General features: G+C 35.9%; 1 protein-coding gene across 9 annotated transcripts; it reads left to right on the top strand.

Annotated features, from left to right (window-relative positions):
* The first annotated feature begins 2,437 nt into the window (after nucleotides 1–2,437).
* On the top strand, nucleotides 2,438–16,145 carry LOC129265565 (SUMO-activating enzyme subunit 1-like). Of its 9 annotated transcripts, none has more exons than XM_064101812.1 (8): nucleotides 2,451–2,594; nucleotides 2,716–2,756; nucleotides 4,151–4,322; nucleotides 4,844–5,100; nucleotides 6,800–6,996; nucleotides 7,699–7,843; nucleotides 9,799–9,868; nucleotides 13,839–16,145. In XM_064101812.1, exons 2-8 carry the CDS (start codon nucleotides 2,749–2,751, stop codon nucleotides 13,929–13,931), a joined length of 942 nt encoding a protein of 313 aa, XP_063957882.1. In that variant the 5' UTR covers nucleotides 2,451–2,594; nucleotides 2,716–2,748; the 3' UTR covers nucleotides 13,932–16,145. The 9 variants fall into 9 exon arrangements, with proteins under 9 accessions (XP_063957885.1, XP_063957882.1, XP_063957883.1 ...); XM_064101813.1 differs by having other exon boundaries at nucleotides 2,488–2,573; nucleotides 2,633–2,756; XM_064101814.1 differs by having other exon boundaries at nucleotides 2,494–2,573.
* The last annotated feature ends 11,812 nt before the right edge of the window (nucleotides 16,146–27,957 follow it).

The raw sequence follows: 27,957 nt of genomic DNA, 5'->3' as shown, positions 1-27,957 counted from the left end.
TTATAAAATGTGGATATAGGGGTAATCAAGTATCACTGACAAGTCTTAGGTCGCATGATCAAGGTCAAATGTCATTTATTGTCAATGAACATAGTCTTGTATAATTATATGAATGGTGTTTTTTGTGAATAATTATTTTATAGTAGTTTTCAAATTCAGCACTGCTGCTATATTGAATTGCATGATGCAGGTGAGACTGCTAGAGGCGCTCCACTTGTTACCAATAGGCAGCAAATAGAGGTAAATATTAAGGTTAAAGATACACCACAATTTAAAGAATACAAGTTTCTGGGCATTTGGTTTGATGTGAAACTCATCTGGAAAAAGCACATCGATCATATAAAACTGAAATGTTAAAAAAGAATCAATTTGTTACGGTGTATAGCAGGAACAAGTTGGGGAAATAATAAAATGATTCTTTATATAATATACAAAGGTCTTATTAGATCCATATTCAGGGGCGTAGACAACGGGGGGGATGAGGGGGATGGCATGTACAATCATCCCCCCCAGGTTTTGGGGAATGATATTTGGTTACTTAATAAGTCATAATGATGATAATAATAGTAATAATAATAATGATAACAATTATAAGAATAATAATAATAATTATGATGATGATAATAATAATCCTCATCATTATTGTAATTGTGTTTATTGTTATTAGCCGCATTCACACGGTGAAAGCCAATTCAGACGGTAAAAAAAAGAAAATCTTACAAGTATTTTGTGGTTATCTTGTGGTTTGGAAACCACAAGATAACCACAAGATTAATCGCGCATATTTTGCAGTGCGCGCAATCTCGTGGTGTGGAAACCAAAAGATAACCACGAGTTTTGCATGTTCAAATGGGGCAAACCACAAGATAACCACAAGATACCTCTAAGATTGCAAACCACAAGATAACCACAAGATTGGCTTTTAACGTGTGAAAGAAGCTATTGAAAATCAGGGATGCGGATTACGAGCGTACGCCGTGTTATGTGCGCATTACGTGCGGGGAGAGAAGGGACGCGCTAAGGCAGTTAGCTAGAAAACAAAAACACGTGGTGAGTCCTTAACTTTTTAAGGGGGAAATGCATGTGAGTGTGTCACTTACATAATTCACAGCGTGAATTGATTTTAGGATTCTAGGATGGCTCATATAAAGAAGTTGAAAACATCAAAGATCACTTCTTTTTTCAAGCATAATGAGAAAGAAGAACGTGATGACGAACAGCCGTCTACATCAAAATCGGATGATGTCGGAGATAGGCCTGTTCAGAAGAAAGTGCCGTTGAGGGTGATGGAGCATTTTCATTCATAACCACATACCCATATCAAGACAACAAAGACTATACCTGCGTGTACACAGTTGACATTGGTTTTTTTTCTGAAGAGGTGTAACAGCAAAATTCACAGAGATAAATAAATACGTAGTGCGGTTCAATATGCAATACTATGTGTCAGTCCATTCTGTATTCCTATGCCACGGTGTGTAGATCTTGTCGATGTATGTCTGTCCATTCAAGGCGTAGTATGTGTGTGATGCGCGCACCCGTGTGTGTGAGGGTGTGTGTGTGTGTGAGTATGTGTGTGTGTGCGTGCGCGCTTGTGTGTGTTATTTTACCTCATTAAGTATGCATCAGATTGCACGATTTCAAGTTCAAAATTGCAAAAGCTCCCTACCATGGGAGGGGGGACACCCCCCGCTCGGTCACTTCGCTCCCTCGCTCGGGCGCTTCGCGCCCTCACTAGCATTGGCAGCCCAGTCATCCCCCCCAGGTGTACGAACCTGTCTACGCCACTGTCCATATTAGACTACGGATGTGAGTTATACTACTCGGCTAGCCTTTCACTGAAACAAGAATTAGATTCAATACAATATCAGTCACTGAAAATAATAACTGATGCAATATATAACCCTGCCCTTGAAGCACTACAGGTAGAATGTGGTGAAAGACCTTTACAACTAAGAAGAGAACTGTCTGTTGACAAATACATGTTTTATCTTTTAACAAACAGAGATAGTCATCATCCTACTTTAGAAATTATTGAACCTTCCTGGTATATTGATCAATATACTTGGAAATCAGGTCGTGGACCCTTTGTAGTTAGTGCATGTAAGCCAAATGAAGAGATCCAAATTGAACATCTAAGCCAAAGAATATTACAAGAACCTTTTTGGTCATATGAAATACCCAATATATCTTACTATATCCATAAGATTATCAATAAACAACATAACTTTGTACAAGATATGAAAAACTGTGTCTCAGAAAGGATACATACAAGATGGAACGGTTACTTAAAGATCTACACTGATGGATCAAAACAAGAGAACCTGCTCTGCTTTTTTACATACCAGAACTGGATATTAAAAGATACTATAGATAAAATTCTGTAAGTATATTCGACAAGTTCCGAACGCATGCACATAGCCAAGCGCAATGCAGTGGCACAAATCACAATATATGGCGACTGGTAAAGACATCTGTAAGGATGATGACGTCATCCAAGATGGCAACTTACAATGACCAACGAAAGGATCGAAGATGACTATGTCTTGATCATCATTTGAAAGGAATTAGCGGTACGGTAACTGTGGTCTAAGGTATGATATTTCTAAATTTTATATATTTTCTTGTAAAGTTGGATGTAATTTCTTTTTTATAATGTGACATTTTATGTAAAAAAAAAAACGATCTGAAAATCGGGTTTCCGCCAAATGTTAGATCTAACGTTACGGGCTAACAACTCTTCAGTCTATGTGTTGGTGAGTGGAGCCAACGCAGTTCAGCGGAACAACCAAAATACAGAGACTGAAGCTTTTGGCCTAGACTCCCTGATGATATATTTTCAATGATTTTAATTATTATTGTATAAAGTAGTCTACTAGTTCTAGATCTAGTCATCTATCACGGAGCCTAAGTTAGGCACGTATATGGGAATGTGCCTAGCGAACTTTAATAATACACAAGAAGAAAATTCGCTTCACATCAACATTGTAACCATCCAACGAATTTTAACTAAAATTTAATTTAATTACAAACCTTTATACACCTTATGTGTATAAAGGTAGACCTACTACTATTTCACACAAAAAATTAGAAAAATGAAAGGTTTCTTACCAGACCGATCTCGTGTATCCATTCAAAAATACTGCAAATACAATAAAGTAAATAGGCTTGAACCACTTCGATATGACGTAGCTTCCATGAGCTATGTTACGAAGTGCCGTTTTGAAGAACAATTCATAGATCAAAATTATTATTTATTAAATAATTAGATTGAAATTTTGATTGTAAATAGATAAGGTCTATATAATATTTATTCACAATTGAAATCAAAATTTTATAATTTACTAAATAGTAATTTTAATCTATGAATTGTTCTTCAAAACGGCACTTCGTAACATAGTATCGTCATAACGTAACGTCATATCGAGCGGTTCAAGGGTAAAGCCTATTGTATTTGCAGTGTTTACAAATAGATACACGAGATCGGTCTGGTAAGAAACCTCTCATTTTTTCTTATTTTTTGTGTGAAATAGTAGTACCTTTATACGCATTTATTAGGTGTATAAAGGTATGTAATTTAATAAAATGTTAGATATGAAGGAAATTCCCCTCTTGTGTATTAAGTTTGCTAGGCACAGTCCCATATGCGTGTCTAGGCTGTGTATTGTAATGACAATATCAAAATCATGAAAAATATAATCATGGAGTCCTCTAGGTTAGGATTATTTGTACCTCAGGCTAATTTACCTCAGCCTCGGCAATGGTTTGTGTAGGCTCCATGAAGTTACACTTCACTATCACTACCCTCCATTACACCTACCCAATTCAAAATGGCGAATGGGAATTGCGCATGACCCACGCGCAATTCGTGTTCGCCATTTTCGAATCAGTGGTTAATTTTGAAGCATTTTCATTTTCATTTTTCACTGTCAACAAATCATATCAAACTACACCAAAGATTCAGATTTCCTTTTCTCATCTGTACCAGAAACTCCTGCATCTGGTATAGTTAGCTTCAATAGGTGTCCACACTGCCCTGTAAAGTTCTGTACTATTAAAGTTATTTTGAATTACTGTTCAAATAAGTGGCATATATATATATAACTGTGTTCTTAATTTGTCTTCTCACTCTGCTCCCTTTATTATTCAGGTTGAGAGCTAGTAATCTTCTCTTGGTAGGCCTTGGTGGTCTAGGTGCTGAGGTCTGCAAAAACATTGTATTGGCTGGAATTAAGGCTATCACTTTGATGGACTCAGAATGTGTAACAAGGGATGATTCAAGTTCCCAATTCTTGGCTGCTAGGGAAGACATCGGCAAAAATGTAATTTGGATTCTTAAATATATCTATTCAGTAATTCAGAAAGATATTCAAGAATACAAGGTTTGAAGTTTGTGGTTAACTCAAACAGGAGACATGTATAATGCATGTCTCCTGTTTGAGTGAACCTCAAACGTAAAACCTTGTTTTTTAAATATATTTCTGAAGTCTTTAATAGATATCTTTAAGAATCTGTTAACTCTTAGAAATCCAAAAAGAAATGGTCTCAAAGAATCTCTTGTAGCTTTATTTTGTTATGTAAATTAGTATTAATTTATTATTTCCACTTTGTATTTCAGAAAACCTTGATGAAAAATTATTGTGATTTTTAGCTGGATATTCATTTTGTATTGAAAATTTTTTAATGGAATCATCACATTTCGAATAAAATTTTGGTCTGATGTGCAAGTATAAAATGTTTGCATAACTTTGGGAGTGCATGGCCAAATGTCATTTATTGATTTTTATTTCATGTCATGCATTTTTTTTTACTACAAACTAATTAGCTGCTGTGTCTCTTTCAGAGAGCTACAGCTTCAGTACAGCGAGCACAGAACCTGAATCCCAATGTGGTTGTCAGCTCTGATGAAGGGAATGTCTGTGACAAACCTGAAGACTTCTTCAAGCAATTTGACATTGTATGTGTGACCTGCTGTAGTGTCCAAACCATGATGCATGTTAATCAGATATGTCATGAGGCTGGTATCAAGTTCTTTGCTGGAGATATTTATGGCTTTTATGGCTTCTCATTTACAGACCTCAATGAACACAGTTATGTTGAGTAAGTCGGCCAATCTTGTTTACACTCTTATGTTATTACTATTATTCCTGAGAGATACAAGACATAAGATCGATTTTTTATTCATTTTTTAAGGGGGAAAATAGCTATAAATTTTTTCAGCTGCAATGGTCTAGAATCTTGACTAAATTTTGTTACTAAACATGTCATAGTTTGTTGACACCAAATTCCATTTTTGACTCTTCCTCTTTGCTTTCAAGGGGAAGAGTTGTCCATGGAGATAGATTACACAGAGACTGCCCAGGTACAGTATTTATTAAGCCCATGTGTATTGTGATACACTATTGTTCCCAGTTTTCTGCAAACTTTAAAAAAAAATTCTTGAAAAATACCAAGATATAGTAAAAAAAAAAATCAAAGTGAAATTCAATAAATGAAAATTTTGCATCAGATGAAAATTTGCTGATCAAACCTGTTTGCTATATTAAGCATGTGATTGTCAAGCTTTCACTACATCAATGCAGTGTGTGTATATAAATAATAGAAACTTTAAGACCCAGATCAGAACTACACATAGTCTGAATGCAGATAGAATTGGAAAGCTGCACCAAATAAGCGAGAATTTTTTTTTACCAAATCATAGTCCAACGCTCTAGATTTCATCAGTTCGAGCTTGCAGGAAAATATATCTATGATAACTCTATGTGATAGAAGTGAAGAAAATCAAACCGTAATCTGAAAAGCAAAAAAATATCACCCAGTTTTTCTATGTACAAACCATCACAGTGCTTTTTACACAAAATGGCATCAGGCTAGTGAAAAGCGCAATTAAGCTTATTTTCGAAGCCCGGTAATTAAAGCTATTCTTAAGCAAAATACTCCGGTAGGAAGCTTACATTGCTTTGCTTTGCAGTTTAAAAGCTTTCAATGTGATTTGTCAATTTCAAATTTGGTTCTGGTCAGGGTCTTTAAATTTTTTCTTTTCATATGTTAAGTACATGAAATAAAAAAACACAAAAATTGGAATGTAGAATGTGGAAAACAAGAGACTTTGTAATTACGGTAGATGTAGGGCTGAGTCAAAGCGGACAGTGACTGGTGCAATTTCTTTCGGACTGGTGGACAGTGAAAATTAAGAAAAACATATTTAATACATGAAAGTGGCTGATTTTCATAGTCTTTGGTGGTATTGAATTTCTTGTTTTGAGCAGTCCACTTTTCTTCCTTGAAAAATAAAAGCTCAGAGACTTGATAATGTTCACTCAAATGTGAAGGGAAAATGCCACGGCCTGCCACTAATTTTCACTGGCCTAAAATTCATACTTAAGAGGTCCCTGTATGATATTTAAGGACAACTCATACACTCAACAACAAAAAACTGAAGGCTAAACTGTTAATTTTGCAGCTTTAGACATTAAATTCCATTTTTGAGGTTGACACCATAAGTGCTTGCTTTTGCCATGTTTGAATATTTTTCCACCCAAAGGTAACATAGATTGAGTCCAGTTAAGCTAGTGGAGGTAGGACCTATTGGTATTTAACTAACAACAATGATAGTTATTCTCTTTAAACTCATTTATTTTTTTGTCCATGGGGCTTCTCAATGGAAAAGGTCTAAAGTGGACCCTATGCATGAACTGGACCATTGTATTATTAATTACCTTATTTTTGCATTTCTAAGCTTTCAATCCTATGATTGAAAGCTTAATTAATGGTAATTTTGTTTCTCCCATTTTTTTAGAGAAAAACCCAAGAAAGTAAAAGGAAGCAGTGCAACAGACAGTGAATCTAAGAAATTGAAGGCTGATCCAACAGAGACTGTATTCGTTAAAAAAACAAAAACCTTTCATCGACTGAAGGAATGTTTTGATAAAGATTGGTCAACTTTAACAGAAAAACAACTCAAGAGGTCTCCATATGTATTCTTCATTCTAAGAGGTAAAATCATGTTCAGTGATTATTAGTTTAAAGGTCTGCATATGTCTTTCATAGTAAATAGTTCACACATTCAATGGGAGGTTACTCAAAGAGAAGTTTCTAAATATCCCAAATAAGCAATTTTCCACCTTATAAAAACAACAACATTGTTTTATTATGCTGAATTGCAAACACAAATTACCCGGTATGTTAATGCTTTTTTAAAGTTGTACTGGATTCAAAGTTACTTTGAAGCCCATCTCACACTGTGATCCGATGCGACACGATTTTTCAAGAAATCGCATTTTGCATTAAATATGAAAGTTCCAAGAAGTAAAATTATTTTATTTGAAATTTGGCATGATTTTAGAAATACCAGTATCATATTTTTACTATGCGGCAAGCCCTGTGGTCTGACTTAAGTCCAAATTGTCTTCAAGACGCAGCTGATGTTGACGTCATTACGCTTTGGAATGGAATTTGTTTTTATTCATTCAGGGAGGCTCGAACTGGACTGAATTTCGATTTCAGTAGTCCTACCACTTTGTTCCTTTACCTGACTGACTGAACAGTTCAAGTTCAGTCTTTTAATTCTGTACCTTGGAATTAAAACAATTGAATTGTCTGCATTTCAAGCTTGAGAACTTCTTCATTCTATGTTGTCATGTTGAATGAATATGATTGGTATGATCTATTCTCAATTTTCTCACCATTATTTTGCAGTGCTTTTCAAATTCCATGATGAGTTTGGTCGGAAGCCCAAGGCAGAGAGCTTAGAGAATGACGGAACAGAACTTGAAAGACTACATAATGAAGTCTTTACTGAGCTGGGACTAAAGACTGATCTAATTGACAGCAATTATACACAGTAAGTGACTTTGTTCAAAAGGATGTCATGATGTTGCTAGTACATGTTTATGTTATATTATCTATGTAAACTGTTTTTTAATTGACCCCAAAATTAGGATAGAAATTATGGCTTAACACAGTTGCAAATGTGTGGGGCTGTGGGTGTTCATGAAAAGGTCTGACACATTTTAGTGTGTACATCAGATGTTCAGTTGTTTTTATTATACGCCCATCATAGACGGGACGTTTTATGGTATCATGCTCGGTGTCCGTCTGTCTGTCCGTTAACTTTTCCTTGTAAACGCGATAACTTCAGTTTGACTCACTCTAGGCTCATATAAATTGGTGTGTATGATACTAGCATGGATCCCAGGAAGCCTATCAAATATGAGGTCAAAAGGTCAAAGGTCAAGGTCACAGTGACATGTTTTCATATTATCCTTCTGCATTACTTGTAAACGCGATAACTTCAGTTTGACTTAACCTAGGCTCATATAATTTGGTTGGTGTGTATGATACTAGCATGAATCCCAGGAAGTCTATTGATTTTGAGGTCCAAAGGTCAAGGTCACACTGACATATTTTCATCTTACCCTTCTGCATTCCTTTTAACGCGATAACTTCAGTTTGACTTAAGCTAGGCTCATATAATTTGGTGTGTATGATACTAGCATGGATCCCACGAAGCCTATTGATTTTGAGGTCCAAAGGTTAAGGTCACACTGACATATTTTCATCTTACCCTTCTGCATTCCTTGTAAACGTGATAACTTCAGTTTGACTTAACCTAGGCTCATATAATTTGGTGTGTATGATACTAGCATGGATCTCAGGAAGCCTATTGATTTTGAGGTCAAAAGGTGAAAGGTCAAGGTCACACCAACATGTTTTCATCTTACCCTTCTGAAGTCCTTGTAAATGCGATAACTTTAGTTGAATTTAACGTAGGCTCATATAATTTGGGGTGTGTGATACTAGCATGGATCCCAGGAAGCCTTTTGATTTTTAGGTCCAAAGGTCAAGGTCACACCAACATGTTTTCATCTTACCCTTCTGCAGTCCTTGTAAACGCGATAACTTCAGTTAAACGTAACCTAGGCTCATATTATTTGGGGTGTATGATACTAGCATGGATCACAGGAAACCTATTGATTTTGAGGTCAAAAGGTTAAGGTCACAGTGACATGTTTTCATCTTACCCTTCTGCAGTCCTTGTAACGCGATAACTTCAGTTTAACGTAACCTAGGCTCATATAATTTGGGGTGTATGATACTAGCATGGATCCCAGGAAGCCAATTGATTTTGAGGTCAAAAGGTCAAAGGTCAAGATCACAGTAACATGTTTTCATCTTACCCTTCTGAAGTCTTTGTTAACACGATAACTTTAGTTGAACTTAACCTAGGCTCATATAATTTGGTGTGTATGATACTAGCAAAGATCCTAGCAATTCTATTGATTTTGAGGTCAGAAGGTCAAAGTTGAAGTTGCCACCTATCACTTTTCTTTCTTGACCAATAACTCTATTTTCCACGTTACAGACGGGCGTATTATGTGCTCGCCTTAGCGACACTCTTGTTAGCTTTCTTGATATCATTTGATTTGATGTTTCTTGTAACTCTTTTCACGCGTACTTCACACCAATGCACACTCGGTGCCGCATGAACTTCACATTTCACGCTCAAACAAACAATCCATTCTATTTATCTTTACCATAATGAGACCATGTATGTGTGAAATTAGGCATTATTTGCCAAATTTCTTAACATTATATTCTAAAAAATATTATAGTGAGAAAGCTTGTGAAATTATTTACAACTTTGCTGTGAAACATTTCCCCTCAAAATGTTGCTGTGAAAAGTTGTAGCATCTTTCCCTGAAAATAATTCAGCACAGAGGGTTTCAAAGGGTTAATGTCTTCATATATTTTGATTTGTTAAGTAATTAATGGATTTTCTCTGTTTGATCCAAATAGATACTGTACAGGAGAACTAGGACCAACATGTGCTATTGTCGGTGGAATCATGGGACAGGAAATAATCAAGGTATGTTATTTTGAGTAACAAACCTTAAGAAAATAGAGTCTGCAATCCATAAGTGAAATCACCATACCTCAGACCCTATAAAAGTTGAATAACATAACAGTTCCTTTCTAATGTTTTATATTTATTGGTTTCCTTCAGACTTTCTCCAATCATCTATTTCTATCCTTCTTATTGTCTTGCCATCCAGAGGTGAAGGCGAGACTTAGGGATCCAAATGTCGTCTGTCCGTCACAAACCTAATGACACATAACTCTGCAACCGTAAGTCACTTTTCAACGAAACTTGAATGGTAGATGGACTTAAGGGACGTGCATGTTATGCTGCAGTCGGAGGTCACATGATAAGGTCAAAGGTCATTTTCAGGTCAACGTTAAAGTTTACATGCAAGACTCTCTTTTGACACCTAACTCCGCAACCGTAAGTCACTTTTCAACCAAACTTGGATGGTGGATGGACTAAAGGGACCTGCATGTTATTCTGCAGTCGGAGGTCACATGGTAAGGTCAAAGGTCATTTTTAGGTCAACGTTAAAGTTTACATGCAAGACTCTCTTATGACACCTAACTCCGCAACCGTAAGTCACTTTTCAACCAAACTTGGATGGTGGATGGACTTGGGGGACCTGCATGTTATGCTGCAGTCGGAGGTCACATGGTAAGGTCAAAGGTCATTTTCAGGTCAACATTAAAGTTTATGTGCAAGGCTCTTATGACAAGTGTTATTCCATCCCAGTCATTTCACAATGAAGTTTCGATACAATTATGTTGCGTGCCCTCGCAATATTTCTGGTTATTTTCATAAGTGGGCGAGACACAAAATCGCTTTTGCCTTGTTGATTTTAAAATTAATTCTGGATTGATGTCCTGGGCTGTAGATTAAAGTTCAACTTTTACACTTAGGTAACAGGGACCTGGGAACGATTTTTTCAGTGGGGTTGCTGAAATCTCTCCTCAGAGGAGGGGGGGGACAGACACAATTGAGTTTAACATTATTACACACACACATACCACACACACACACACACACACATATATATATATAAATATACATATATATGATAGTCACTTCTTGGCTTTCTTCTTATAAAAGAACATAAATATATAATTAGATAATTCGAGCGCAAAGCGCGAGCTATTTTTTGTGGAAATTTCATGTATTTTGTCCTGAAAATTGAACATTTTTAGCAATGTTTGTGGTCCAAGATGCGTATGTAACAAATTATAATTGTGAGTGTGAGCAGATATTTTTTTATATACGCTCTGGCCTGATCGAAAGGGACGTGTTATAAGGACTGTTTTACAGTTACCCATGAAGACGATACATATATCAACAATCAAATAATGCGAGCGCGAAGCGCGAGCTGAAAAAATTGACATTCCGACCTAAATACTGGACATTCTAAGCACTTTTTTTTAAATTATGAGCAGGATAGGTATATTTACAATTGATGCGAGCGCGAAGCGCGAGCGGAAACAAAATTGAGATTTCAGACCAAAAAAACGAGAGATTCTAAGTACTTTTCTAATCATGATGAGTATAGGTATAAAACTATACAATTGATGCAAGCGCGAAGCGTGAGCGGAAATAAAAATGAGATTTCAAACCTAAAAACGAGACATCAGTGCACTTTTCTAATCATGAACAGGATAGGTATGGAACTATACAATTGATGCGAGCGCAAAGCGCGAGCGGAAACAAAATTGAGATTTCAGACCTGAAATGTAAATCAAGAAAATGATGGGTAATTGGATATATTCTTAAATTAATAATGTGAGCGCGAAGCGCGAGCAGAAAATTTGTGATATTCTGATCTGAAACTCCACACTGAATGTAAAATGGTTTGAACAGATAAAGAAAACTCAGACGAACATATGAATAAAGATTTGATCAAAATCAGACAAGGAATCACAGTTATTGCATTTTAAAGATTAGCATTATTCCCCACTTGTTCTTTTGTATTTTATTATATAAAATTAGGTTTATTCAATATTTTCCTTTCAAGAACCAAAACAGTTGAATTGACAACTGATTTAGTCCATTAGATATTCTTTGCTGCAACTTATTCCATTATAAGGGAGACATATCATTCATTCTGGTATGAAAAAAATGAAACAATTTTGATTCCACAAGGAACAGCTAGGATAGTGGGGATGTGACAGCATTGATCAGCCCACCTATTAAATATTCATGACGACATGCATATCACCATTTTCATAAAATATTGCTAAACTTTAGAATTAAATAACTTTAGTAATTGTTATCAGATTTTGATAAAATTTATTTATTTTGATAAAATGTATTTGATATAAATATTTTCAGCCCGGAGTACACCCCCCCCAAATCAAGCTACGTATCTGAATAAAAACATGCGTACGCGTGTTTAGAGTTAGACCTAGTATCTGGGCATTCTAATTAAATTTTTTATGATAAAAATAAATAATGCGAGCGCGAAGCGCGAGCAGAAAACATTTGATATTCCGATCTGAAAGAGGGTGAATTTAAACACTATTTCAAGTAATGTGTCGGAAAATTCTGAAGGGGGGGGGGGGTCTACAAAACGTTGTTCATTTTCATTAAATTTCTGTCATTTATCATACCTACCACTAGATTTCTAGGAGGTGCGCTGCCTATATATATGGAAAATAACACACGCAGCACCCCCAAATTTTGGGGGTGCTTTACCCCGAACACCCCCGATTCCTAGCCCGTAGGGCCATGGGGGCAGGGCGAAAAAGACTGTGAAATTTGATTTCTATTACTTGTAATTTTTGTATACAATACACGGGCGGTCGGGCGCGCGCTCACTAAATTGATTCGACATAAAACCTGGAAGTTTCAAGTCCAACCACCCCAGTGTGTATCACGTATTGCGCGCGACTACGTCTGTATCGGAGTGCTGCCCCGCTGGAGCTTGATTGAGTCGCGTTATATAGGAGGGATGTTATTGGAATATGTGAAAGACTATGTAAATGATTTGCGATTTCCTGATGTGATAATTATGTACATTATAATATATAAAAAAATACAGGGGGAACCTGATTTCGTGGGGGTGCTGCCTATGGAAAATAATACACGCAGCACCCCCAGGATAATTTCTGGGGGTGCTTCAGCACCCCCAGCACCCCCGCTTCTCAGGTCCCTGTTAGGTAATATACAAATGCAACCTTTATTAATGCCATGTTGCTTTATAGAATTTCATCCACATTTTTGTCTCGCCTCCATAGCAGAGGTGCCGCTTTTCTGGTGGTCGCGGCATCATCAACATTGAAATCTTAAGCCAAGATTAAGTTTTTGAAATGTCGCCATCATAGCTTAAAAAGTGTATGGACCTAGTTCATGAAACTTGGAAATAATTGTTTTGCACAAGTCTTAGGTCAAATGATGAAAGTCTAAGGTCATTTAGGGTCAATAAATCTAGTGTTTAATCAATGTTTTTATTGTGAACAATTATCAATAGTTGTTTTCAAAGTCAGCACTGCTGCTATGTTGAATCGCATAATGCAAGCGAGATTGCCAGAGTTGTTCCACTTGTTGCTTTCTACGTTTTGTCCTTTTGTATAATATTAATTGTGAATATTGGTGTTTGCCTTTCATTAATTTTTTAAATATGAATTGATATGAGTATACTTTTGTAATCTCTATTAGCCAATTTGAAAATAAAACTGAATCCTCTGCTGAATGAAACAAATTCAGTATTTTCTACTTCAAAGAATAAAAGATAAATTTCTTACAAGATCTGTTTACCACAGAAATTGAAAATATAGAAAGTTGTTTCAAGTTGTTTTGTACAGAAAAGGAGAGGAACTATGATTTGTGAGCTTTCTCAATAGTTTACAGGACAGAAAGCCCAGTTCATAGCATGACAGTATACACAATAACTCAATATTTGATGGCATTTTCAATACTTTATATGTTGAGCAAAGGATTCTTATCCATTCTACTAAAATTGTCATTCCATTTGTGTCCACAGGCTGCGTCTGGTCGAGATGCCCCACTGGACAACTTCTTTCTGTATGATGGAGTAGACAGCCTTGGAATGGTGGACTGTATTATAAGATCATGAATGAACACGACCTTTGACCTTTCAATGTAACTCTTCTAGAGATCTTGAATCCTTAAATACACAGCCTTGGAAATATGGAATATAATATGATGTCATGAAAGATTACAATTTGTGCCCCGTATCCTCTACATTCCAGCTTTGTATGGTATTTAGAAGATGGCTTTAGAGACTGGACTTGGAGATATGATGTTTTAACAAAATATGGAAGCTCCATTAGAAACACTTTATTTTGAAGATAGAGAAATATGTTAAAGGATAATGGACTCTAATGCCATGAAAGGTCATGACAGGTCATGGCATCACCTCTTAAAATACCTCAATTGAAAATAAATAAATGTGTGTTAATAATGGTGAAAGTGGAGATAACATTAATGTTAGTTTGTTACATTTTAATATGATATCACAGCTCCGTGGAAAACTCTTTATTGTAGAGATCTGTTAAAGTGTAGGGGTACCGTACGATGACAACAAAAACAAAGAGAAGAACAAGTTCATTCCAGTTGAAGTTTATTTTATTTATCAGATCTCTTAAAAAAGATTGATATATCAGCGTTCCCTCGAATGTCAAAAGATAAATCTTTATAAATATAAGAAATGTCAGGGCGAGCCACAAATATGGACACCAACTGGAAGGTGCACATCCTTAACGAAGAACGAAAATCAAACTGACCAGGCTCTGTGAGACTCAGCGCTCACTGGCCTTCGAGATGCTAGCCCATTCTCATACAGCGTCATGCAAGTACCTAAAATACTATCCGATCACAAAGGCCATTTCAGCCATAACCATAACCTAAAATTACCAATCTCATAACCAATCAGAAAACAACTCTTCTAGAGTGCGTCCAATCAGAGCTCCTATTGTATAAAGCAAAAAGAAAGAATGTTGGAAGCACCCGGGAATAGCTAATTACGAATGGATAGTTTTGGAATATTCAGGTGTACATTTCCATTAGCACAAAAGGTGTTTGCACGTTCTCAACATTTTAGAGTAAACACAGTAGCATTTAACACATGAAAGGGATTTGATATCCAGGGACATTTTAGAGGAAACACAGTAGCATTTAACATGTGAAAAGGATTTGATATCCAGGGACAGCTATTCTATTTTTTTGTATACATTTTTTTTTAAAACAAGTGCACACCTAGTTACCAATAATGCATATAGCATTTCCATTTACTTGAAAGCAGGATAAAAGAGCATTGTAGATTACATGCCTTGCTCACGGGCATAGGTGCCGCGGCCGGGGATTGAACCCCAGACTTTCAATGTATAGCCAGGCACCTTAGACCACTCGGCCACGGCACTTCACAAAGATTAAACATAAACTGGCATAGCGCCCTCTTAAGATCAATTTGGTTCAGTGTGACAAAATGTGTACCACTACAAAAGGATGGACTAAAATGTTATGATCGACAGGTTGTGACTTCACCTATAAGAATACCTCACCTTAAATGCTTAAATGTATGTTGATAATGGTGGATAGTGAGGTTGTAAACACGAATGTTGGCTTGTGAATCACATTGTTAGTATTATAACATAATGAAACGTAAGCAGGATTGAAATTTACCACTGAGGCATGATTTCTTTGAAAGATATAGAAATAGATTTTAAAAGTGCTGTACTTGTAGAGGTGATGACCAGTTTCAGTTCTTCAATGTCATGAATAAAACATTATGGATAGGGCTATATGATAGTGCATAGTATTGTCACAGACTTTGCTATTGTGATAAAGAGGTGTAATGTTGGTACCCTCATTGTATTGTCACACATTGTATACATATATGTAGAGCTAAGATACTGTGCAATGCTTCATCTATTCAACCTTGGTATAAAAACTCATCCTGCCCAGGTTCACACTAGACCAGCACAAGAATCAGAAAAAGTGGTTAATTGATGAAAAAGAATGATAATGTGAAGCTGACATATATGCTCCTTTCCCTTCTATTTCAAGTCCATTGTAGGTTACAAAATCAATTATAAGTTTTGACAAATACTGCTTGTATATTATTTTTCCAACAAAATTATCAGCTCAAATGAATGACTTCTCAAGTTTCAATCCCAGATAATAGGAAACAATTTGTGTAAGTATTGCAGGATCTGGCTACCTTGAGGATAGTGATTGGTCCATCTTATCATGAGGAATGTATATATCATGCAACAATTTAATGTGCTTGTTTTCTAATAAAGGGTCAAGTATCACCTTTTTTTTTAAATGAATGCTTTAATGAAATTCGTTTGTGTTTGACCCCTTCAAACTTGACCTCAAGTAGTGACCCCATCCCTTTCGTTCTTTCTAATTGCATAGTTAACATACAAAAATATGTATGTGGTGCGGAAGTGAATATTTGAATGTGATTTTAAATGATTTTGACACGATGAGGATCGGGAGGGGGGTAGAATAAGAGAAAAGATGAAGGGAACATGAGATAGGAACATGTAAACCAGGAGAGTTTGAATGAATGCATATATTTTGTGGGAGTATGAGGGGGTGAGTTAGGTATTGGGGGTAGGTGGCAGTGGGGTATCTAGCGGGGGGGGGGGGGGGGGGGGGGCAAGTGCCCAACTTGCCCCCAGTGCCATTTTCAGGGGGCGCAAAAAAGGGAGAGGAGGCGCAAATAAAGAAAAGGAACACAAAAATTGGAAGAGAAAAGGCAAAGGAATAAAGGCGCAGAAAAGAAATATCACTTAAGGTGATAAATACCGTCCTATGCTATTACAATGATAATGCAATTTCCAACACATTTAGAAAATGAATCTTGCATGTCTTTACCCAAGGAATGAATATTCATGCCAACTTTTGATTAGTGATAAACTTATTCTATTTAAGAATTCCAAAAAAAAAGCACCCCTTAATAAAGATTCCTGTTTCAAACGCAATGTCATTATTTTTTCATCTCTAGCTGCGGGTTTGCATTTTAATACGTTACTCTCAATTAATTCTTACAAACAATTCTGAAATACATATATTTTTTTCTTTTTTAATTGTCAAAGCTTTTCATCACGTGCTGATTTGATAAGAAAGATACAAATCCTCTTCATTAATTTTACAAACAATTATTAAAATGACCCTAATTAGGTGAGGGTATATAAATAAAAATCAACTCGCGCTGATGAGATATGAATCCTTTTCATTAATTCCTACAAATAGTCCTTCAAATTTTCACTTTTCATGTAAGTATATCAAAAATTTCAGCTCACCCATCCTGCTTGCATTATTAGATAAGCATCGTGAGGTCTTCTCCCTACAATTTCCCGGTCGCAGGTCTCGATATCAACAATTTTCAGCTCGTGCTTCGCTCTCGCATTGTTTAGATATGCATCATGATGATGATTACAAAAAGTGCTTAAAATATTCATTCTTAAGATTGTAGTATTTAGAAAAATAGACTCGCGCTTCGCCCTCGTATTAGGTCGATTTATTTACTGAGGTACCGATCATCTCTTCCCTAAAAAGGGTCTTTTTACTTGTTCCTTTTTCAGGTCTGAATATCAATAATTTTCAGCTCGCGCTTAACGCTCGCATTCATTGTTTATGTTAGATGCGCATCATGTTCATGATTAAAAAAAATCCTTCTTAACGTCTTAATATTGATAAATATTCACACTCGCATTGATATTATGTTTTATTTTGACTGGCGGAATTTAGAATTTAGAACACTTTGAAAGGGGCGCAATTTTAGCGCTTGCCCCGGGCGCCGTTTGTCCTAGTACGCCACTGGAGTAGGGTGTGCTTGGTATAGATTAAAGGGACACATTAGTGAAGAATATGGAGTTGCTGGTTCCATATGTTTCCCAAAGTACACATTTTGAAGAAAAAGTGCCTCAATGAACTATTTAATAACAATACAAATAAATGCGATAAGCACCAAGTCCATGATTAAAAATGCAGGTAAACAGAGAAACGCACAGGTAAACAGAGAAACAAATTTACTTGAGAGAATTACTGACTGATAAACACTTTTTATCAAGTAAAACACTTTTTATCAGCGATAGACTGTGCTTTGGGCTTGATAAACATTGTTAATGGGCGAAAAACACATCATTGGGAAATAGCACGCCATAAAGGGTGACGAGTAAGATATCCCACAACATATTCTTATATGTCTTCATGAAAGAGCAAAACGTTTGAAAAAAAGTTTAGTCGGAGCAAAAAGTCCCAGAAAAATCTCCAGTGGAATTACTGCTTCAAGAAATTGATGCAGTACTAGCATACAATAAGGTGGGGGACTCCACGCCTTCCCCCAAAAGTTCCACAACCAAGAAAAAAAAGACTAAATGAAGGAGGAAAAGGAAGAAGGGGGGAAAGTGATATTATTTGGCAAGGGCTGTAGAACCGTGGGGGTGCTTCAGCCCTTCAACTTTTTCCAAAACCGTGTTGAAAAAATTTAAAGAAAATAATTACCATCTGATTGTGATTTTTTGCATGGTCACCCCCCCTTCCTACCCACTTTAAAAAAATCGGCGGCAGGCCCCTGTTTGGTAAATATTATATGTCAAAATCTATCAAATGATAAGATATTCGTTATTAAAAGGTGGTGGTGTTGATTTTTTTTACCTGATTGCTAAGAGAGCATGAATCCTTGTTAGTAAGCAACCAGAGGACTGACAGCTTAAGGTCCTCTCCGAGGGACCTGGTAATGAAGATAAATGCCTTACCAAAGGGCACCTGTGCACCAAGTTGGAATCGAAACCCGGGTCACCGGAATCCGAAACCCCCGCTCTACCGACTGAGCTATCGCGCCTCATTAAATAAAGTTTTCCTTTAAAGAAAATTTTGGCTCGCTTTCAACTTAAAACCAAAAAATTGCACCTGCACCATGTTCTGCCCCCTCAATGTTTTTTTTTTTTACTCATTATGCCACTTTTCTGAAGATAAATGTATTTTTATTCTGGTTTCTGCTCCTGGTCCCTGCTCCACATCTTGATGACATCACCTATTTGGCTAATTTGAAAACCCCACAGTGACAACAATATTTCAAAGATAGTCTAAGAACGTCTTGTCATGTATCGGTCATTCCGGGGCCCATTTCTCGAAAACCGTCCCAAACACCGTCATAATTAAGTCTAACCTTTTTACTTAATCGGAGATAGTGAGCTATTTGTCCGCTGTTTCAAGCAGGTCCTGGGAAACTGGGCAAAACAAGAGGGCCTGATCATCACTATTGATAGGAACAGAAAACAGGGGTGGCGGAACGTATTTTTGTGTTTTTTTTGGGGGGGGGCAAAGCCCAAAAAGGGCACTTATATGGCAAAAGGGCATTTTGGTGCAAACGGATATTTTCACCATGAGATTATCATTGGTGTGAAGAAGTTGTGTGTTTTGTAGTGATTTAGTTGAAAGTATTTTTGAAGTGATTTATGATTGATAAGATATATATCTAGGTCTTATTTTTTCGCGATCGAGCAGTTTGGAAAACTAATGTCAAATCTGAAGTTGTAAAACTCGCTTTTTGATCAAAATTATGGACCTAATTACTGTTTAAAAGGGCATCCTTGCAAAATGTTGATACGAGCCAGAAAATTGTTATTTTCTCACCTGAAAACTGGATATTCTAAGCACTGTAACCAGGAACAGAATGAGTACCTTAAACAATAATTGATTCGAGCGCGAAACACAAGCCTGTGTGATATTCCAACCTGAAAACTGGACATCTTATGCATTTTTTAACCATGAACAGGACGAATACCTTGATTCTAAACGTTAATGATGCGAGGCGCAAGTTAAAACTTTTGTGATTTCCTGACCTAAAGTGTACTATGTTTTACTTCAATACCTATTTAACTTTAAAAAAGTGCACATTTCATTTTGAAAAAAGGGCATTTTTCATTCTGAAAAGGGGCCTTTTTTTCTACGGGGATATTTTTTTGCCCCCCCCCCCCCCCCCGGTTCCGCTGCCCCTGACAGAAAATATAAAACTGTTTGGTGAAACTCCATAAAACTGTTCATTTACAAATGGTAAAATTATTGAATTGATAAAGATTCTGCCACGTCAGGCCATCCATATTTGGAATCGTATTCTTACTTTTCAGACCCTTATCAACAGTTTTGGTAAATTAATCTCTCTCTTCTTTTATGCAAAGAATTGTCAAATCTTATGTTTCGGTACATTCACTATTTTGATAATGTTTGGAATCATAAAAAAGTGTTAATTATAATTTTACTTAATAGAAAACATTGTGTCAGGGAAGGAAGAAAGGTGTCATTTTCTCGGACTTTTTAAGTATGTATGTTGTATCGTTTCAGTTTGCCTCTGCTAATATTTTTATCAGATGTATTTCCCAATTCATCACATGGTAATTGCAGTTTATAAACAGTTTTTGCTCTTTGAAAAATAAGAAATACTATATGACTGCTAGAGGCGTCGATCGGGGGGGGGGGGGGGGGGCAAATGGGGCGATCGCCCCACCAATGAAAATATTGGGGTGATGGCAAGCATATTGTTTTGCCCCCCCCCCCCATAATTCCGTAATTGCAAAAAAAAAATGTAATATTACACAGAAATCAGCAAATTAAATATAAAATTTAGTTTTTACATCTATAGTACAGTACAAAATCATGATTTCTCCGCACGGGAAATGATTCCATCTTTCATTGAAACTTTTGTTAATGTAGGCCCTACATTTACGCAGGAAAATACCGGTAGACATATAGAATTCCTTTCTGCCAATGAATAAACAAGAAAATGGCAAACCCCTTTTTCCACAGGCGGATCCAGGTGAGTTGTGTTTATCTCTAAATTAATTCTAACAAACTACTAAGCAAAACCCTTTCCATGACAGTTGATCAAAAAAAATTTTGATTGATAAAATATATTCACCCATGCATCCTATTCATAGTTATACAAGTGCTTAAAAAGTCCATTTTCAGGCCTTAATTTCAACATATTTCAAAATACATTTTGAATTAATATGCGAATCAAAATAGGATATGGCAAACTCAAACTTCATTCAAATTTAGGAAACCATGCTAATGAAAATTAATGGAATGTAATGTTGAGAAAAAATAGTATTAGAGATTGAATGAACATTTGGAATAAGTCAATTTCTTTACAAATAACTAAAGTTGGTAATTTTGATTTTTTTTAATTGACGATACCATATAATGCTGCATATTTCGAGATCGCCATACCATTTCCATGGAGTGCGGTGTAAACATCTTCTGATAACCGATTTTTGGTGACACATGAAACAAGGTTTTGGTAAGTGAAATCTCTGCTCAGTTGTTTTATTGTATTCTTTATTGAATTTGAGTATAGTAGAACTTTATTTCATTTTTCTATATAGAATTAATATAATTTTTCACGTCAAAAACTCAAATAATTCCGCCTGCGCCCGCTCTCATACATCGAACAGAGCCCGTGCCGTGCTATATCTATCGATGCACTCTGGCCTAGACTAGAGTTATACTTATAACTCTATGGGCCTACCGACCATACCGGTAACGGTGCCGAAGAGCGGAGCCGGAGAGATGGCACCCACGGTAGACAGGAATAACCGTCGTTTCTGGGGATTTATTCAACAATTTCTGACATTTTAATGTAATCCCCATTTACCGACGGTAGGGTGTACGTGTGGGCTCGCATGTGTTCTCATTCCCTCCCTTTTGTCAATTCACAGTCCAAAGTTTGATGTAATTTTACACATCGAGTTTACAATCTAACTAGGATGTAAGGCATGAAAAATATACTTTACCGATGTTTAATTGGGTTGAACACGATAAAAATGGTCAAAATGGCAGCCAAACTATATTTACAAACGAACGTCAACAATCACGAATGTGATATCGATATTGCTTTCGATATTATACGATCTGCTCCATATGCGAACGAAACCGAAGATAAACGATACTAGTTATACTAGTACTAGTTATAATCGCGATATATCGATTCGAGACATTAAGTTAATAACGATAATGACGTCATTCAATTTCAAGATGGCAACTTGCAAGAAAAACCGTCAGGTCAGGTGAAAATGTCTTAGATGACAGATTTCTCAATCATCCAGAGGATTTTTTTCAATAACTCCGGCCCAAGGTATGCAATTACTTAAGTTATTTATATTTCTCTGATAATGGAAACCATGAAACTTTCAATTTTGCCTAAAAAACAGTTTTAAATCGCGATCTATAAAACGCTAGTTCACTATACGTTGGCTGTACGGGGCCCCATCCCCTTCAGTCTATGTATGGTGAGTGGAGCCAACGTAGTTCAGCGGAACAACCAAAATACAGAGACTGAAGCTTTTGGTCTACACCCACGGGTGCATTACATGCCGCCGCGTACAGGAAAATTGAAGGCAAGGCGCATGCAAAATTGCAACCCTTCCGGCATAAGCGTGATATAGTCCCCAAATCCAAAAATGGGGATTATCAAAATCACACCTACCACTACCAGAACGCATGAAAATCACCTCCTTTCTCCAGAACACAGGTCACAGTCCCCAACTCTCGCACAGCTCTTTACTTTAGCTTGCGAAATGATAACACACACTTACCCCGGGGGGGGGGGGGCACTCGACCAAAAAAGTAGTGGGTATGTGCCGCGGGCGAGACAAAAAACGGGGGCCTTGGAGCGGGCTTATTGTAAAAAGGAGGGTCCTCGGAACGGGCTTCGGAACTACAAATGTTTGTGAAAACGGGGGTCCTTGGAACGGGTCCCTGCGTGTGAGTGCGTATGCACCCCTATGGAACGTGCATGCAGCTGCTTAGACAGGAATAACCGTCGTTTCCGGGGATTTATTCAACAATTTCTGACATTTTACTGTAATCCCCATTTACCGACGGTAGGGTGTACGTGTGGGCTCGCATGTGTTCTCATTCCCTCCCTTTTGTCAATTCACAGTCCAAAGTTTGATGTAATTTTACACATCGAATTTACAATCTAAGGATGTATAAACAACAAACTTTTAAAACTTGATATTTTAATATTTAAATACTTTAAACGATATAGATGAAAAAGGCATGAAAAATATACTTTACCGATGTTTAATTGGGTTGAACACGATAAAAATGGTCAAAATGGCAGCCAAACTATAAAATATTTACAAACGAACGTCAACAATCACGAATGTGATATCGATATTGCTTTCGATATTATACGATCTGCTCCATATGCGAACGAAACCGAAGATAAACGATACTAGTTATACTAGTACTAGTACTAGTTATAATCGCGATATATCGATTCGAGACATTAAGTTAATAACGATAATGACGTCATTCAAGATGGCAACTTGCAAGAAAAACCGTCAGGTCAGGTGAAAATGTCTTAGATGACAGATTTCTCAATCATCCAGAGGATTTTTTTCAATAACTCCGGCCCAAGGTATGCAATTACTTAAGTTATTTATATTTCCCTGATAATGGAAACCATGAAACTTTCAATTTTGCTTAAAAAACAGTTTTAAATCGCGATCTATAAAACGCTAGTTCACTATACGTTGGCTGTAGGTACGGGGCCCCATCCCCTTCAGTCTATGTATGGTGAGTGGAGCCAATGTAGTTCAGCGGAACAACCAAAATACAGAGACTGAAGCTTTTGGTCTAGCAGCTGCTTTGCAGCTAGCCCAGCGGCACGGGCGCCGGGTGCGCTAGCGCAGAGGCGATGGTCGGACAGCGCTCTGCGGCCGCTTTTCACCAAAATTGCGGCTGATTGTAGCAGAACAATGCGACCGGAACGGCATAACGGAAAATATGCGAAGCCTTGGAGCGGATTTATTTCTTCTTTTTCTCAATAAGAAGAAAATGCTATGCTTTGGAGCGGCTTTCTTTGTTCTTTTTCTCAATAAGACAAAAAATGATATGCCTTGGAACGGAAATTTTAGTGTAAAAATGGGGGTCCCCTCCGCGGCACATACCCACTATGCAGTATATACTGAGTGCCCCCCCCCCCCCCGGGACACTTACACTTGGGTTCTCTCCCTATTATATACTCGTGATACAGTCCCCACTCTATGGGAAATCAAGTTTGATTTTCACGGCGGTGGGGACAGTTTCAACAGTATAGTATACTCGTGATGCAGTCCCCGCGCTATGGGATACACAGATCACTTTGCACGCAGTGGGGACAGTTCCAACAGTATAGCTATACTCGTGATACAGTCCCCACTCTACGGGAAATCAAGTTCACTTTGCATGCAGTGGGGATAGCTCCAACAGTATATTATACTCGTGATACCGTCCCCTCACAACATAAAATCGTGCTCGTTCGACAAGGGGATGGGGACAGTTTCCCAGTGCAACGTGACAAGGGAGACTCATTCAAAACCTTCGGGAATTATTATTATTATTGTCATCATCATATTATATTATCATTATTATCATTTTATCATTATTTCATCATAATTATTATTATTGTTATTTAATCATAATTATCATTATTGTTATTATCATTATTATTGTTATTTAATCATAATTATCATTATTATTGTTATTATTTATTTTATTATTACTATCATCATCATACATCATTATTATTCTTTATCATTGTTGTTATTATTATTGTTATTATCCTTTATTATATTATTATTGTTGTTTTTATTATTATTATTATTTTTATTATCAATATTTTGTTATCATTATTAATATAATTATTTTTATGAATATCATCATATATCATTATTATTCTTTATTATTGTTGTTGTTATATTATTATTATTATCATCATCATTAATCATTATTCTTTATCATTGTTGTTGTTATTAATATTGTTATTATCCCTTATTATATTATTATTGCTGTTGTTGTTATCATTGTTATTTTTATTATATTATTATTACTATCATCATAATAAATATTATTCTTTATTGTTGTTGTTATTATCATCATAATAGTGATAATAGTACAATAAATTATTATATTATTACTATCATTATTATTCTTTATCATTGGAAATGTGCCCCTTCCATCCAGTCCGTTCCTTGTATTTCATTTAATTCCTTCAAATGAAATCACGTACTGTAGACTCATTCATAACTTTTGGGTATTATCGTAATTATTATCATCATTATTGTCATTATTTTTTATGGTATTTATTAATTATTTACCTAATATTGTTATCCTTATATTTTGTTAACATTAATTTATCTTTTATTTATTATTTTATAATAATTATTATTATTGTTATTATTCTCTATTATTAACATTATATTAACCTTTATCATAATTATTATCAACATCATTATTGTTATTAATCTTTATTATCATCATCCCCATCATTATACTATTGTTGTTATCATTACTTTACTTTTCATTTCCGTCACATATTTGTATTGATTACTTTAATGTTTTGGGGTGACTCTTTCAATAATAACAACAACAATAATGAAAATGATGCCAATGATGATAATAATTATGATAATAATTAATACCCAAACGTTATTATGAGTCTACAGTGATTTCATTTGAAGGAATTAAATGAAATACAAGGAACAGAATGGATGGAAGGGGCACATTTTCAATGATAAAGAATAATAATAATAATGATAATTAATATAATAATTTATAATATTATCATCATTATTATAATAATAATAATAACAACAACAATAATAAACAATAATAATGATATATGATGTTGATAGTAATAATAATATTAATAATGATAATAATAATATTGACACTAATAATAATGATAATAGCAATAATAATAATAATTATGATTAAATAACAATAATAATAATAATAATGATAATAACAATAATGATAATTATGATTTAATAACAATAATAATATAATGATAATAATGATAATATAATATGATAATGACAATAATAATGATGATTCCCGAAGGTTTTGAATGAGTCTTCCTTGTCACGTTGCACTGGGAAACTGTCCCCATCCCCTTGTCAAACGAGCACGATTTTATGTTGTGAGGGGACGGTATCACGAGTATAATATACTGTTGGAGCTATCCCCACTGCGTGCAAAGTGAACTTGATTACCCGTAGAGTGGGGACTGTATCACAAGTATATATAGGGAGAGAATCCAAGTGTAAGTGTGTTTCATTTGTGTGTGTTATCATTTCGCAAGTTCTCGAGCGCGAGCTGTGCGAGAGTTGGGGACTGTGTTCTGGAGAAAGGAAGTGATTTTCATGCGTTCTGGTAGGTGTGATTCTAATAATCCCCATTTTTGGATTTGGGGACTATATCACGATTATGCCACACTTCCATGGCCCTAGACCAAAAGCTTCGGTCTCTGTTAATGTTGGCATGCCTTAATGTTGGTTGTTCCGCTGAACTCCGTTGGCTCCACTCACCAAATACAGAGACCGAAGTTCTAGCTTGATCTGTACAGGACTATGGCCATATGAATCTTTATGATCTTTATGTGTTTATTATGTTCGGATAAAACAGGGAAGTGAAGTTGCGCGACAGCCGAAGTAAGTCACTGTTTTCCCCCCTTTTAAGTTTATTTTTCCCCGTTTTGTGTTTTGGTGCATTTCAGGCCAAATGGAATAATAATCTTTATTTTGGTACAGTTCTTTTTATATATTTTTATGAAATAAAGACAAAAATCGATGAGCCCCGTCGGGGGGATTTGCATTGTTCCCCCTAATCTAATGCCAATGGTGGCTGCATGATAGCGAGTCATCTGTGTGAATTTCAGACAAGCTTTTATTAAATTTAAAGATAAATGAAAGTAGTTGCAGCTGCAGTAAACACTGATTTCACGAGAAAGTCAGTAAAACCAGGCTTGTCACTATATCATCGAGGAACTAGATCTGGTACAGTTACATAAACTAAACTTTGTGAATTCTTGAAATCTACATTGAAAAATGTTCACACTGAAGATCACCAACACAGATAAGCGCACGTGGGACAGTGTATTATTATTCGGCCCAACGCTTGACCCGAATCCCGTGCTTATTTGCTAATTTCTCAGCAATTACACAATTTCTTCAAAAATCCTTTGGCACATGTTTTTTATTTATAAAAACAGAAACTTTGGTGGTCATTTCATTGGATTCTGTACGAACTTATTTTGAAATCTTCACCACAACTGGCATTTATCTTTAAATCAAGTCCTTACTCAACGATGTGAAGTTAATTCCCCCTAAATAATATGAATATCCCTGAAATAGCGTCATTTAACTTAAGCGCTGATTTTTCTTCTCGTTGACAAAATATGGATCCGTCTTGAGTTCTATTTCCAAAATTTTTCGTCCAATTAGCTAAAGAAGGTGCGTGATTTATCTTCATATCAAAGACACTACATAGAAAAGACTAGGCACAAAATTTATTCTACTCGTAAATTGATGCAAAGCACTACGCAAAGTCGGCAAAGTTTCCAATCTTATTACTGTGTGAGTGTAAAGAATTTGGTGGAACGTTTGTTGACAATTTCTTCTTCTTCTGTCTTGTGTTGAGTTGGCCGTTGGCAACCAGTCAGAAAATGACTATTTTTGCCACTGCTTTGATTTGGAGCCTTCTTTGTGAGGATGGAAACTTCTTTCCCTTCATTCTTTTTTTTTTTCATATTTTTCTCCTTTTGATTTATCTGTTATTTTTTTTTCCTTTGTCTTTTTTTTTCTTTTTTTTCCACCTCTTCTTTTTTTTCCACCTCTTTTCTTTTTTTATTCCTTTCTCTCTTTTTCTGTTTTCCTCTTATTTTCTTATGGGCAATTCCATAAAATAAGTCTGCCCCTCTATACGTGGGACCTTCATGAAATTTTCTGTCTTTGATTTCTTGTTCTTTTGACATTTTGTAATGTTCTCGAAGGACCATGACTTGGTCAGTTTATGAAGTGAAGTAAGACTTGAGAAAGACGGGGCATGGACGTACAAAAAGGTTGATAATTTTATGGAATTGCCCTTATGCTTTTTCTTTTCTTTTCTTGTTCTTGTTCTATTTTTTTTCTTCTCTCTTTTCTCTATTTCTTTTCTGTATCTTTTTTTTTTTGCTTTTCTTTTCTTTTCTTCTTTTTCTTCCTCTTTTCGTCTTTTTTTCTTTTTTTTCTATTATTTTTCCTTTTTCTTAATTTCTTTTTTTCAGGGATGCCACTTTTCCGTATTTATACGGAATTCCG

The sequence above is a fragment of the Lytechinus pictus genome, chromosome 7 (genome assembly GCF_037042905.1).
Source record: "Lytechinus pictus isolate F3 Inbred chromosome 7, Lp3.0, whole genome shotgun sequence".
NCBI lineage: Eukaryota > Metazoa > Echinodermata > Echinoidea > Temnopleuroida > Toxopneustidae > Lytechinus > Lytechinus pictus.
This window is presented reverse-complemented; position numbering and strand designations above follow the sequence as displayed.

Excerpts from the sequence above, each read along its gene's own strand:
- LOC129265565 (XM_064101812.1), top strand. Across the intron at positions 5,101-6,799 it reads AATGAACACAGTTATGTTGA|AGAAAAACCCAAGAAAGTAA; the intron begins GTAAGTCGGCCA and ends CCATTTTTTTAG. Across the intron at positions 6,997-7,698 it reads TGTATTCTTCATTCTAAGAG|TGCTTTTCAAATTCCATGAT; the intron begins GTAAAATCATGT and ends ATTATTTTGCAG.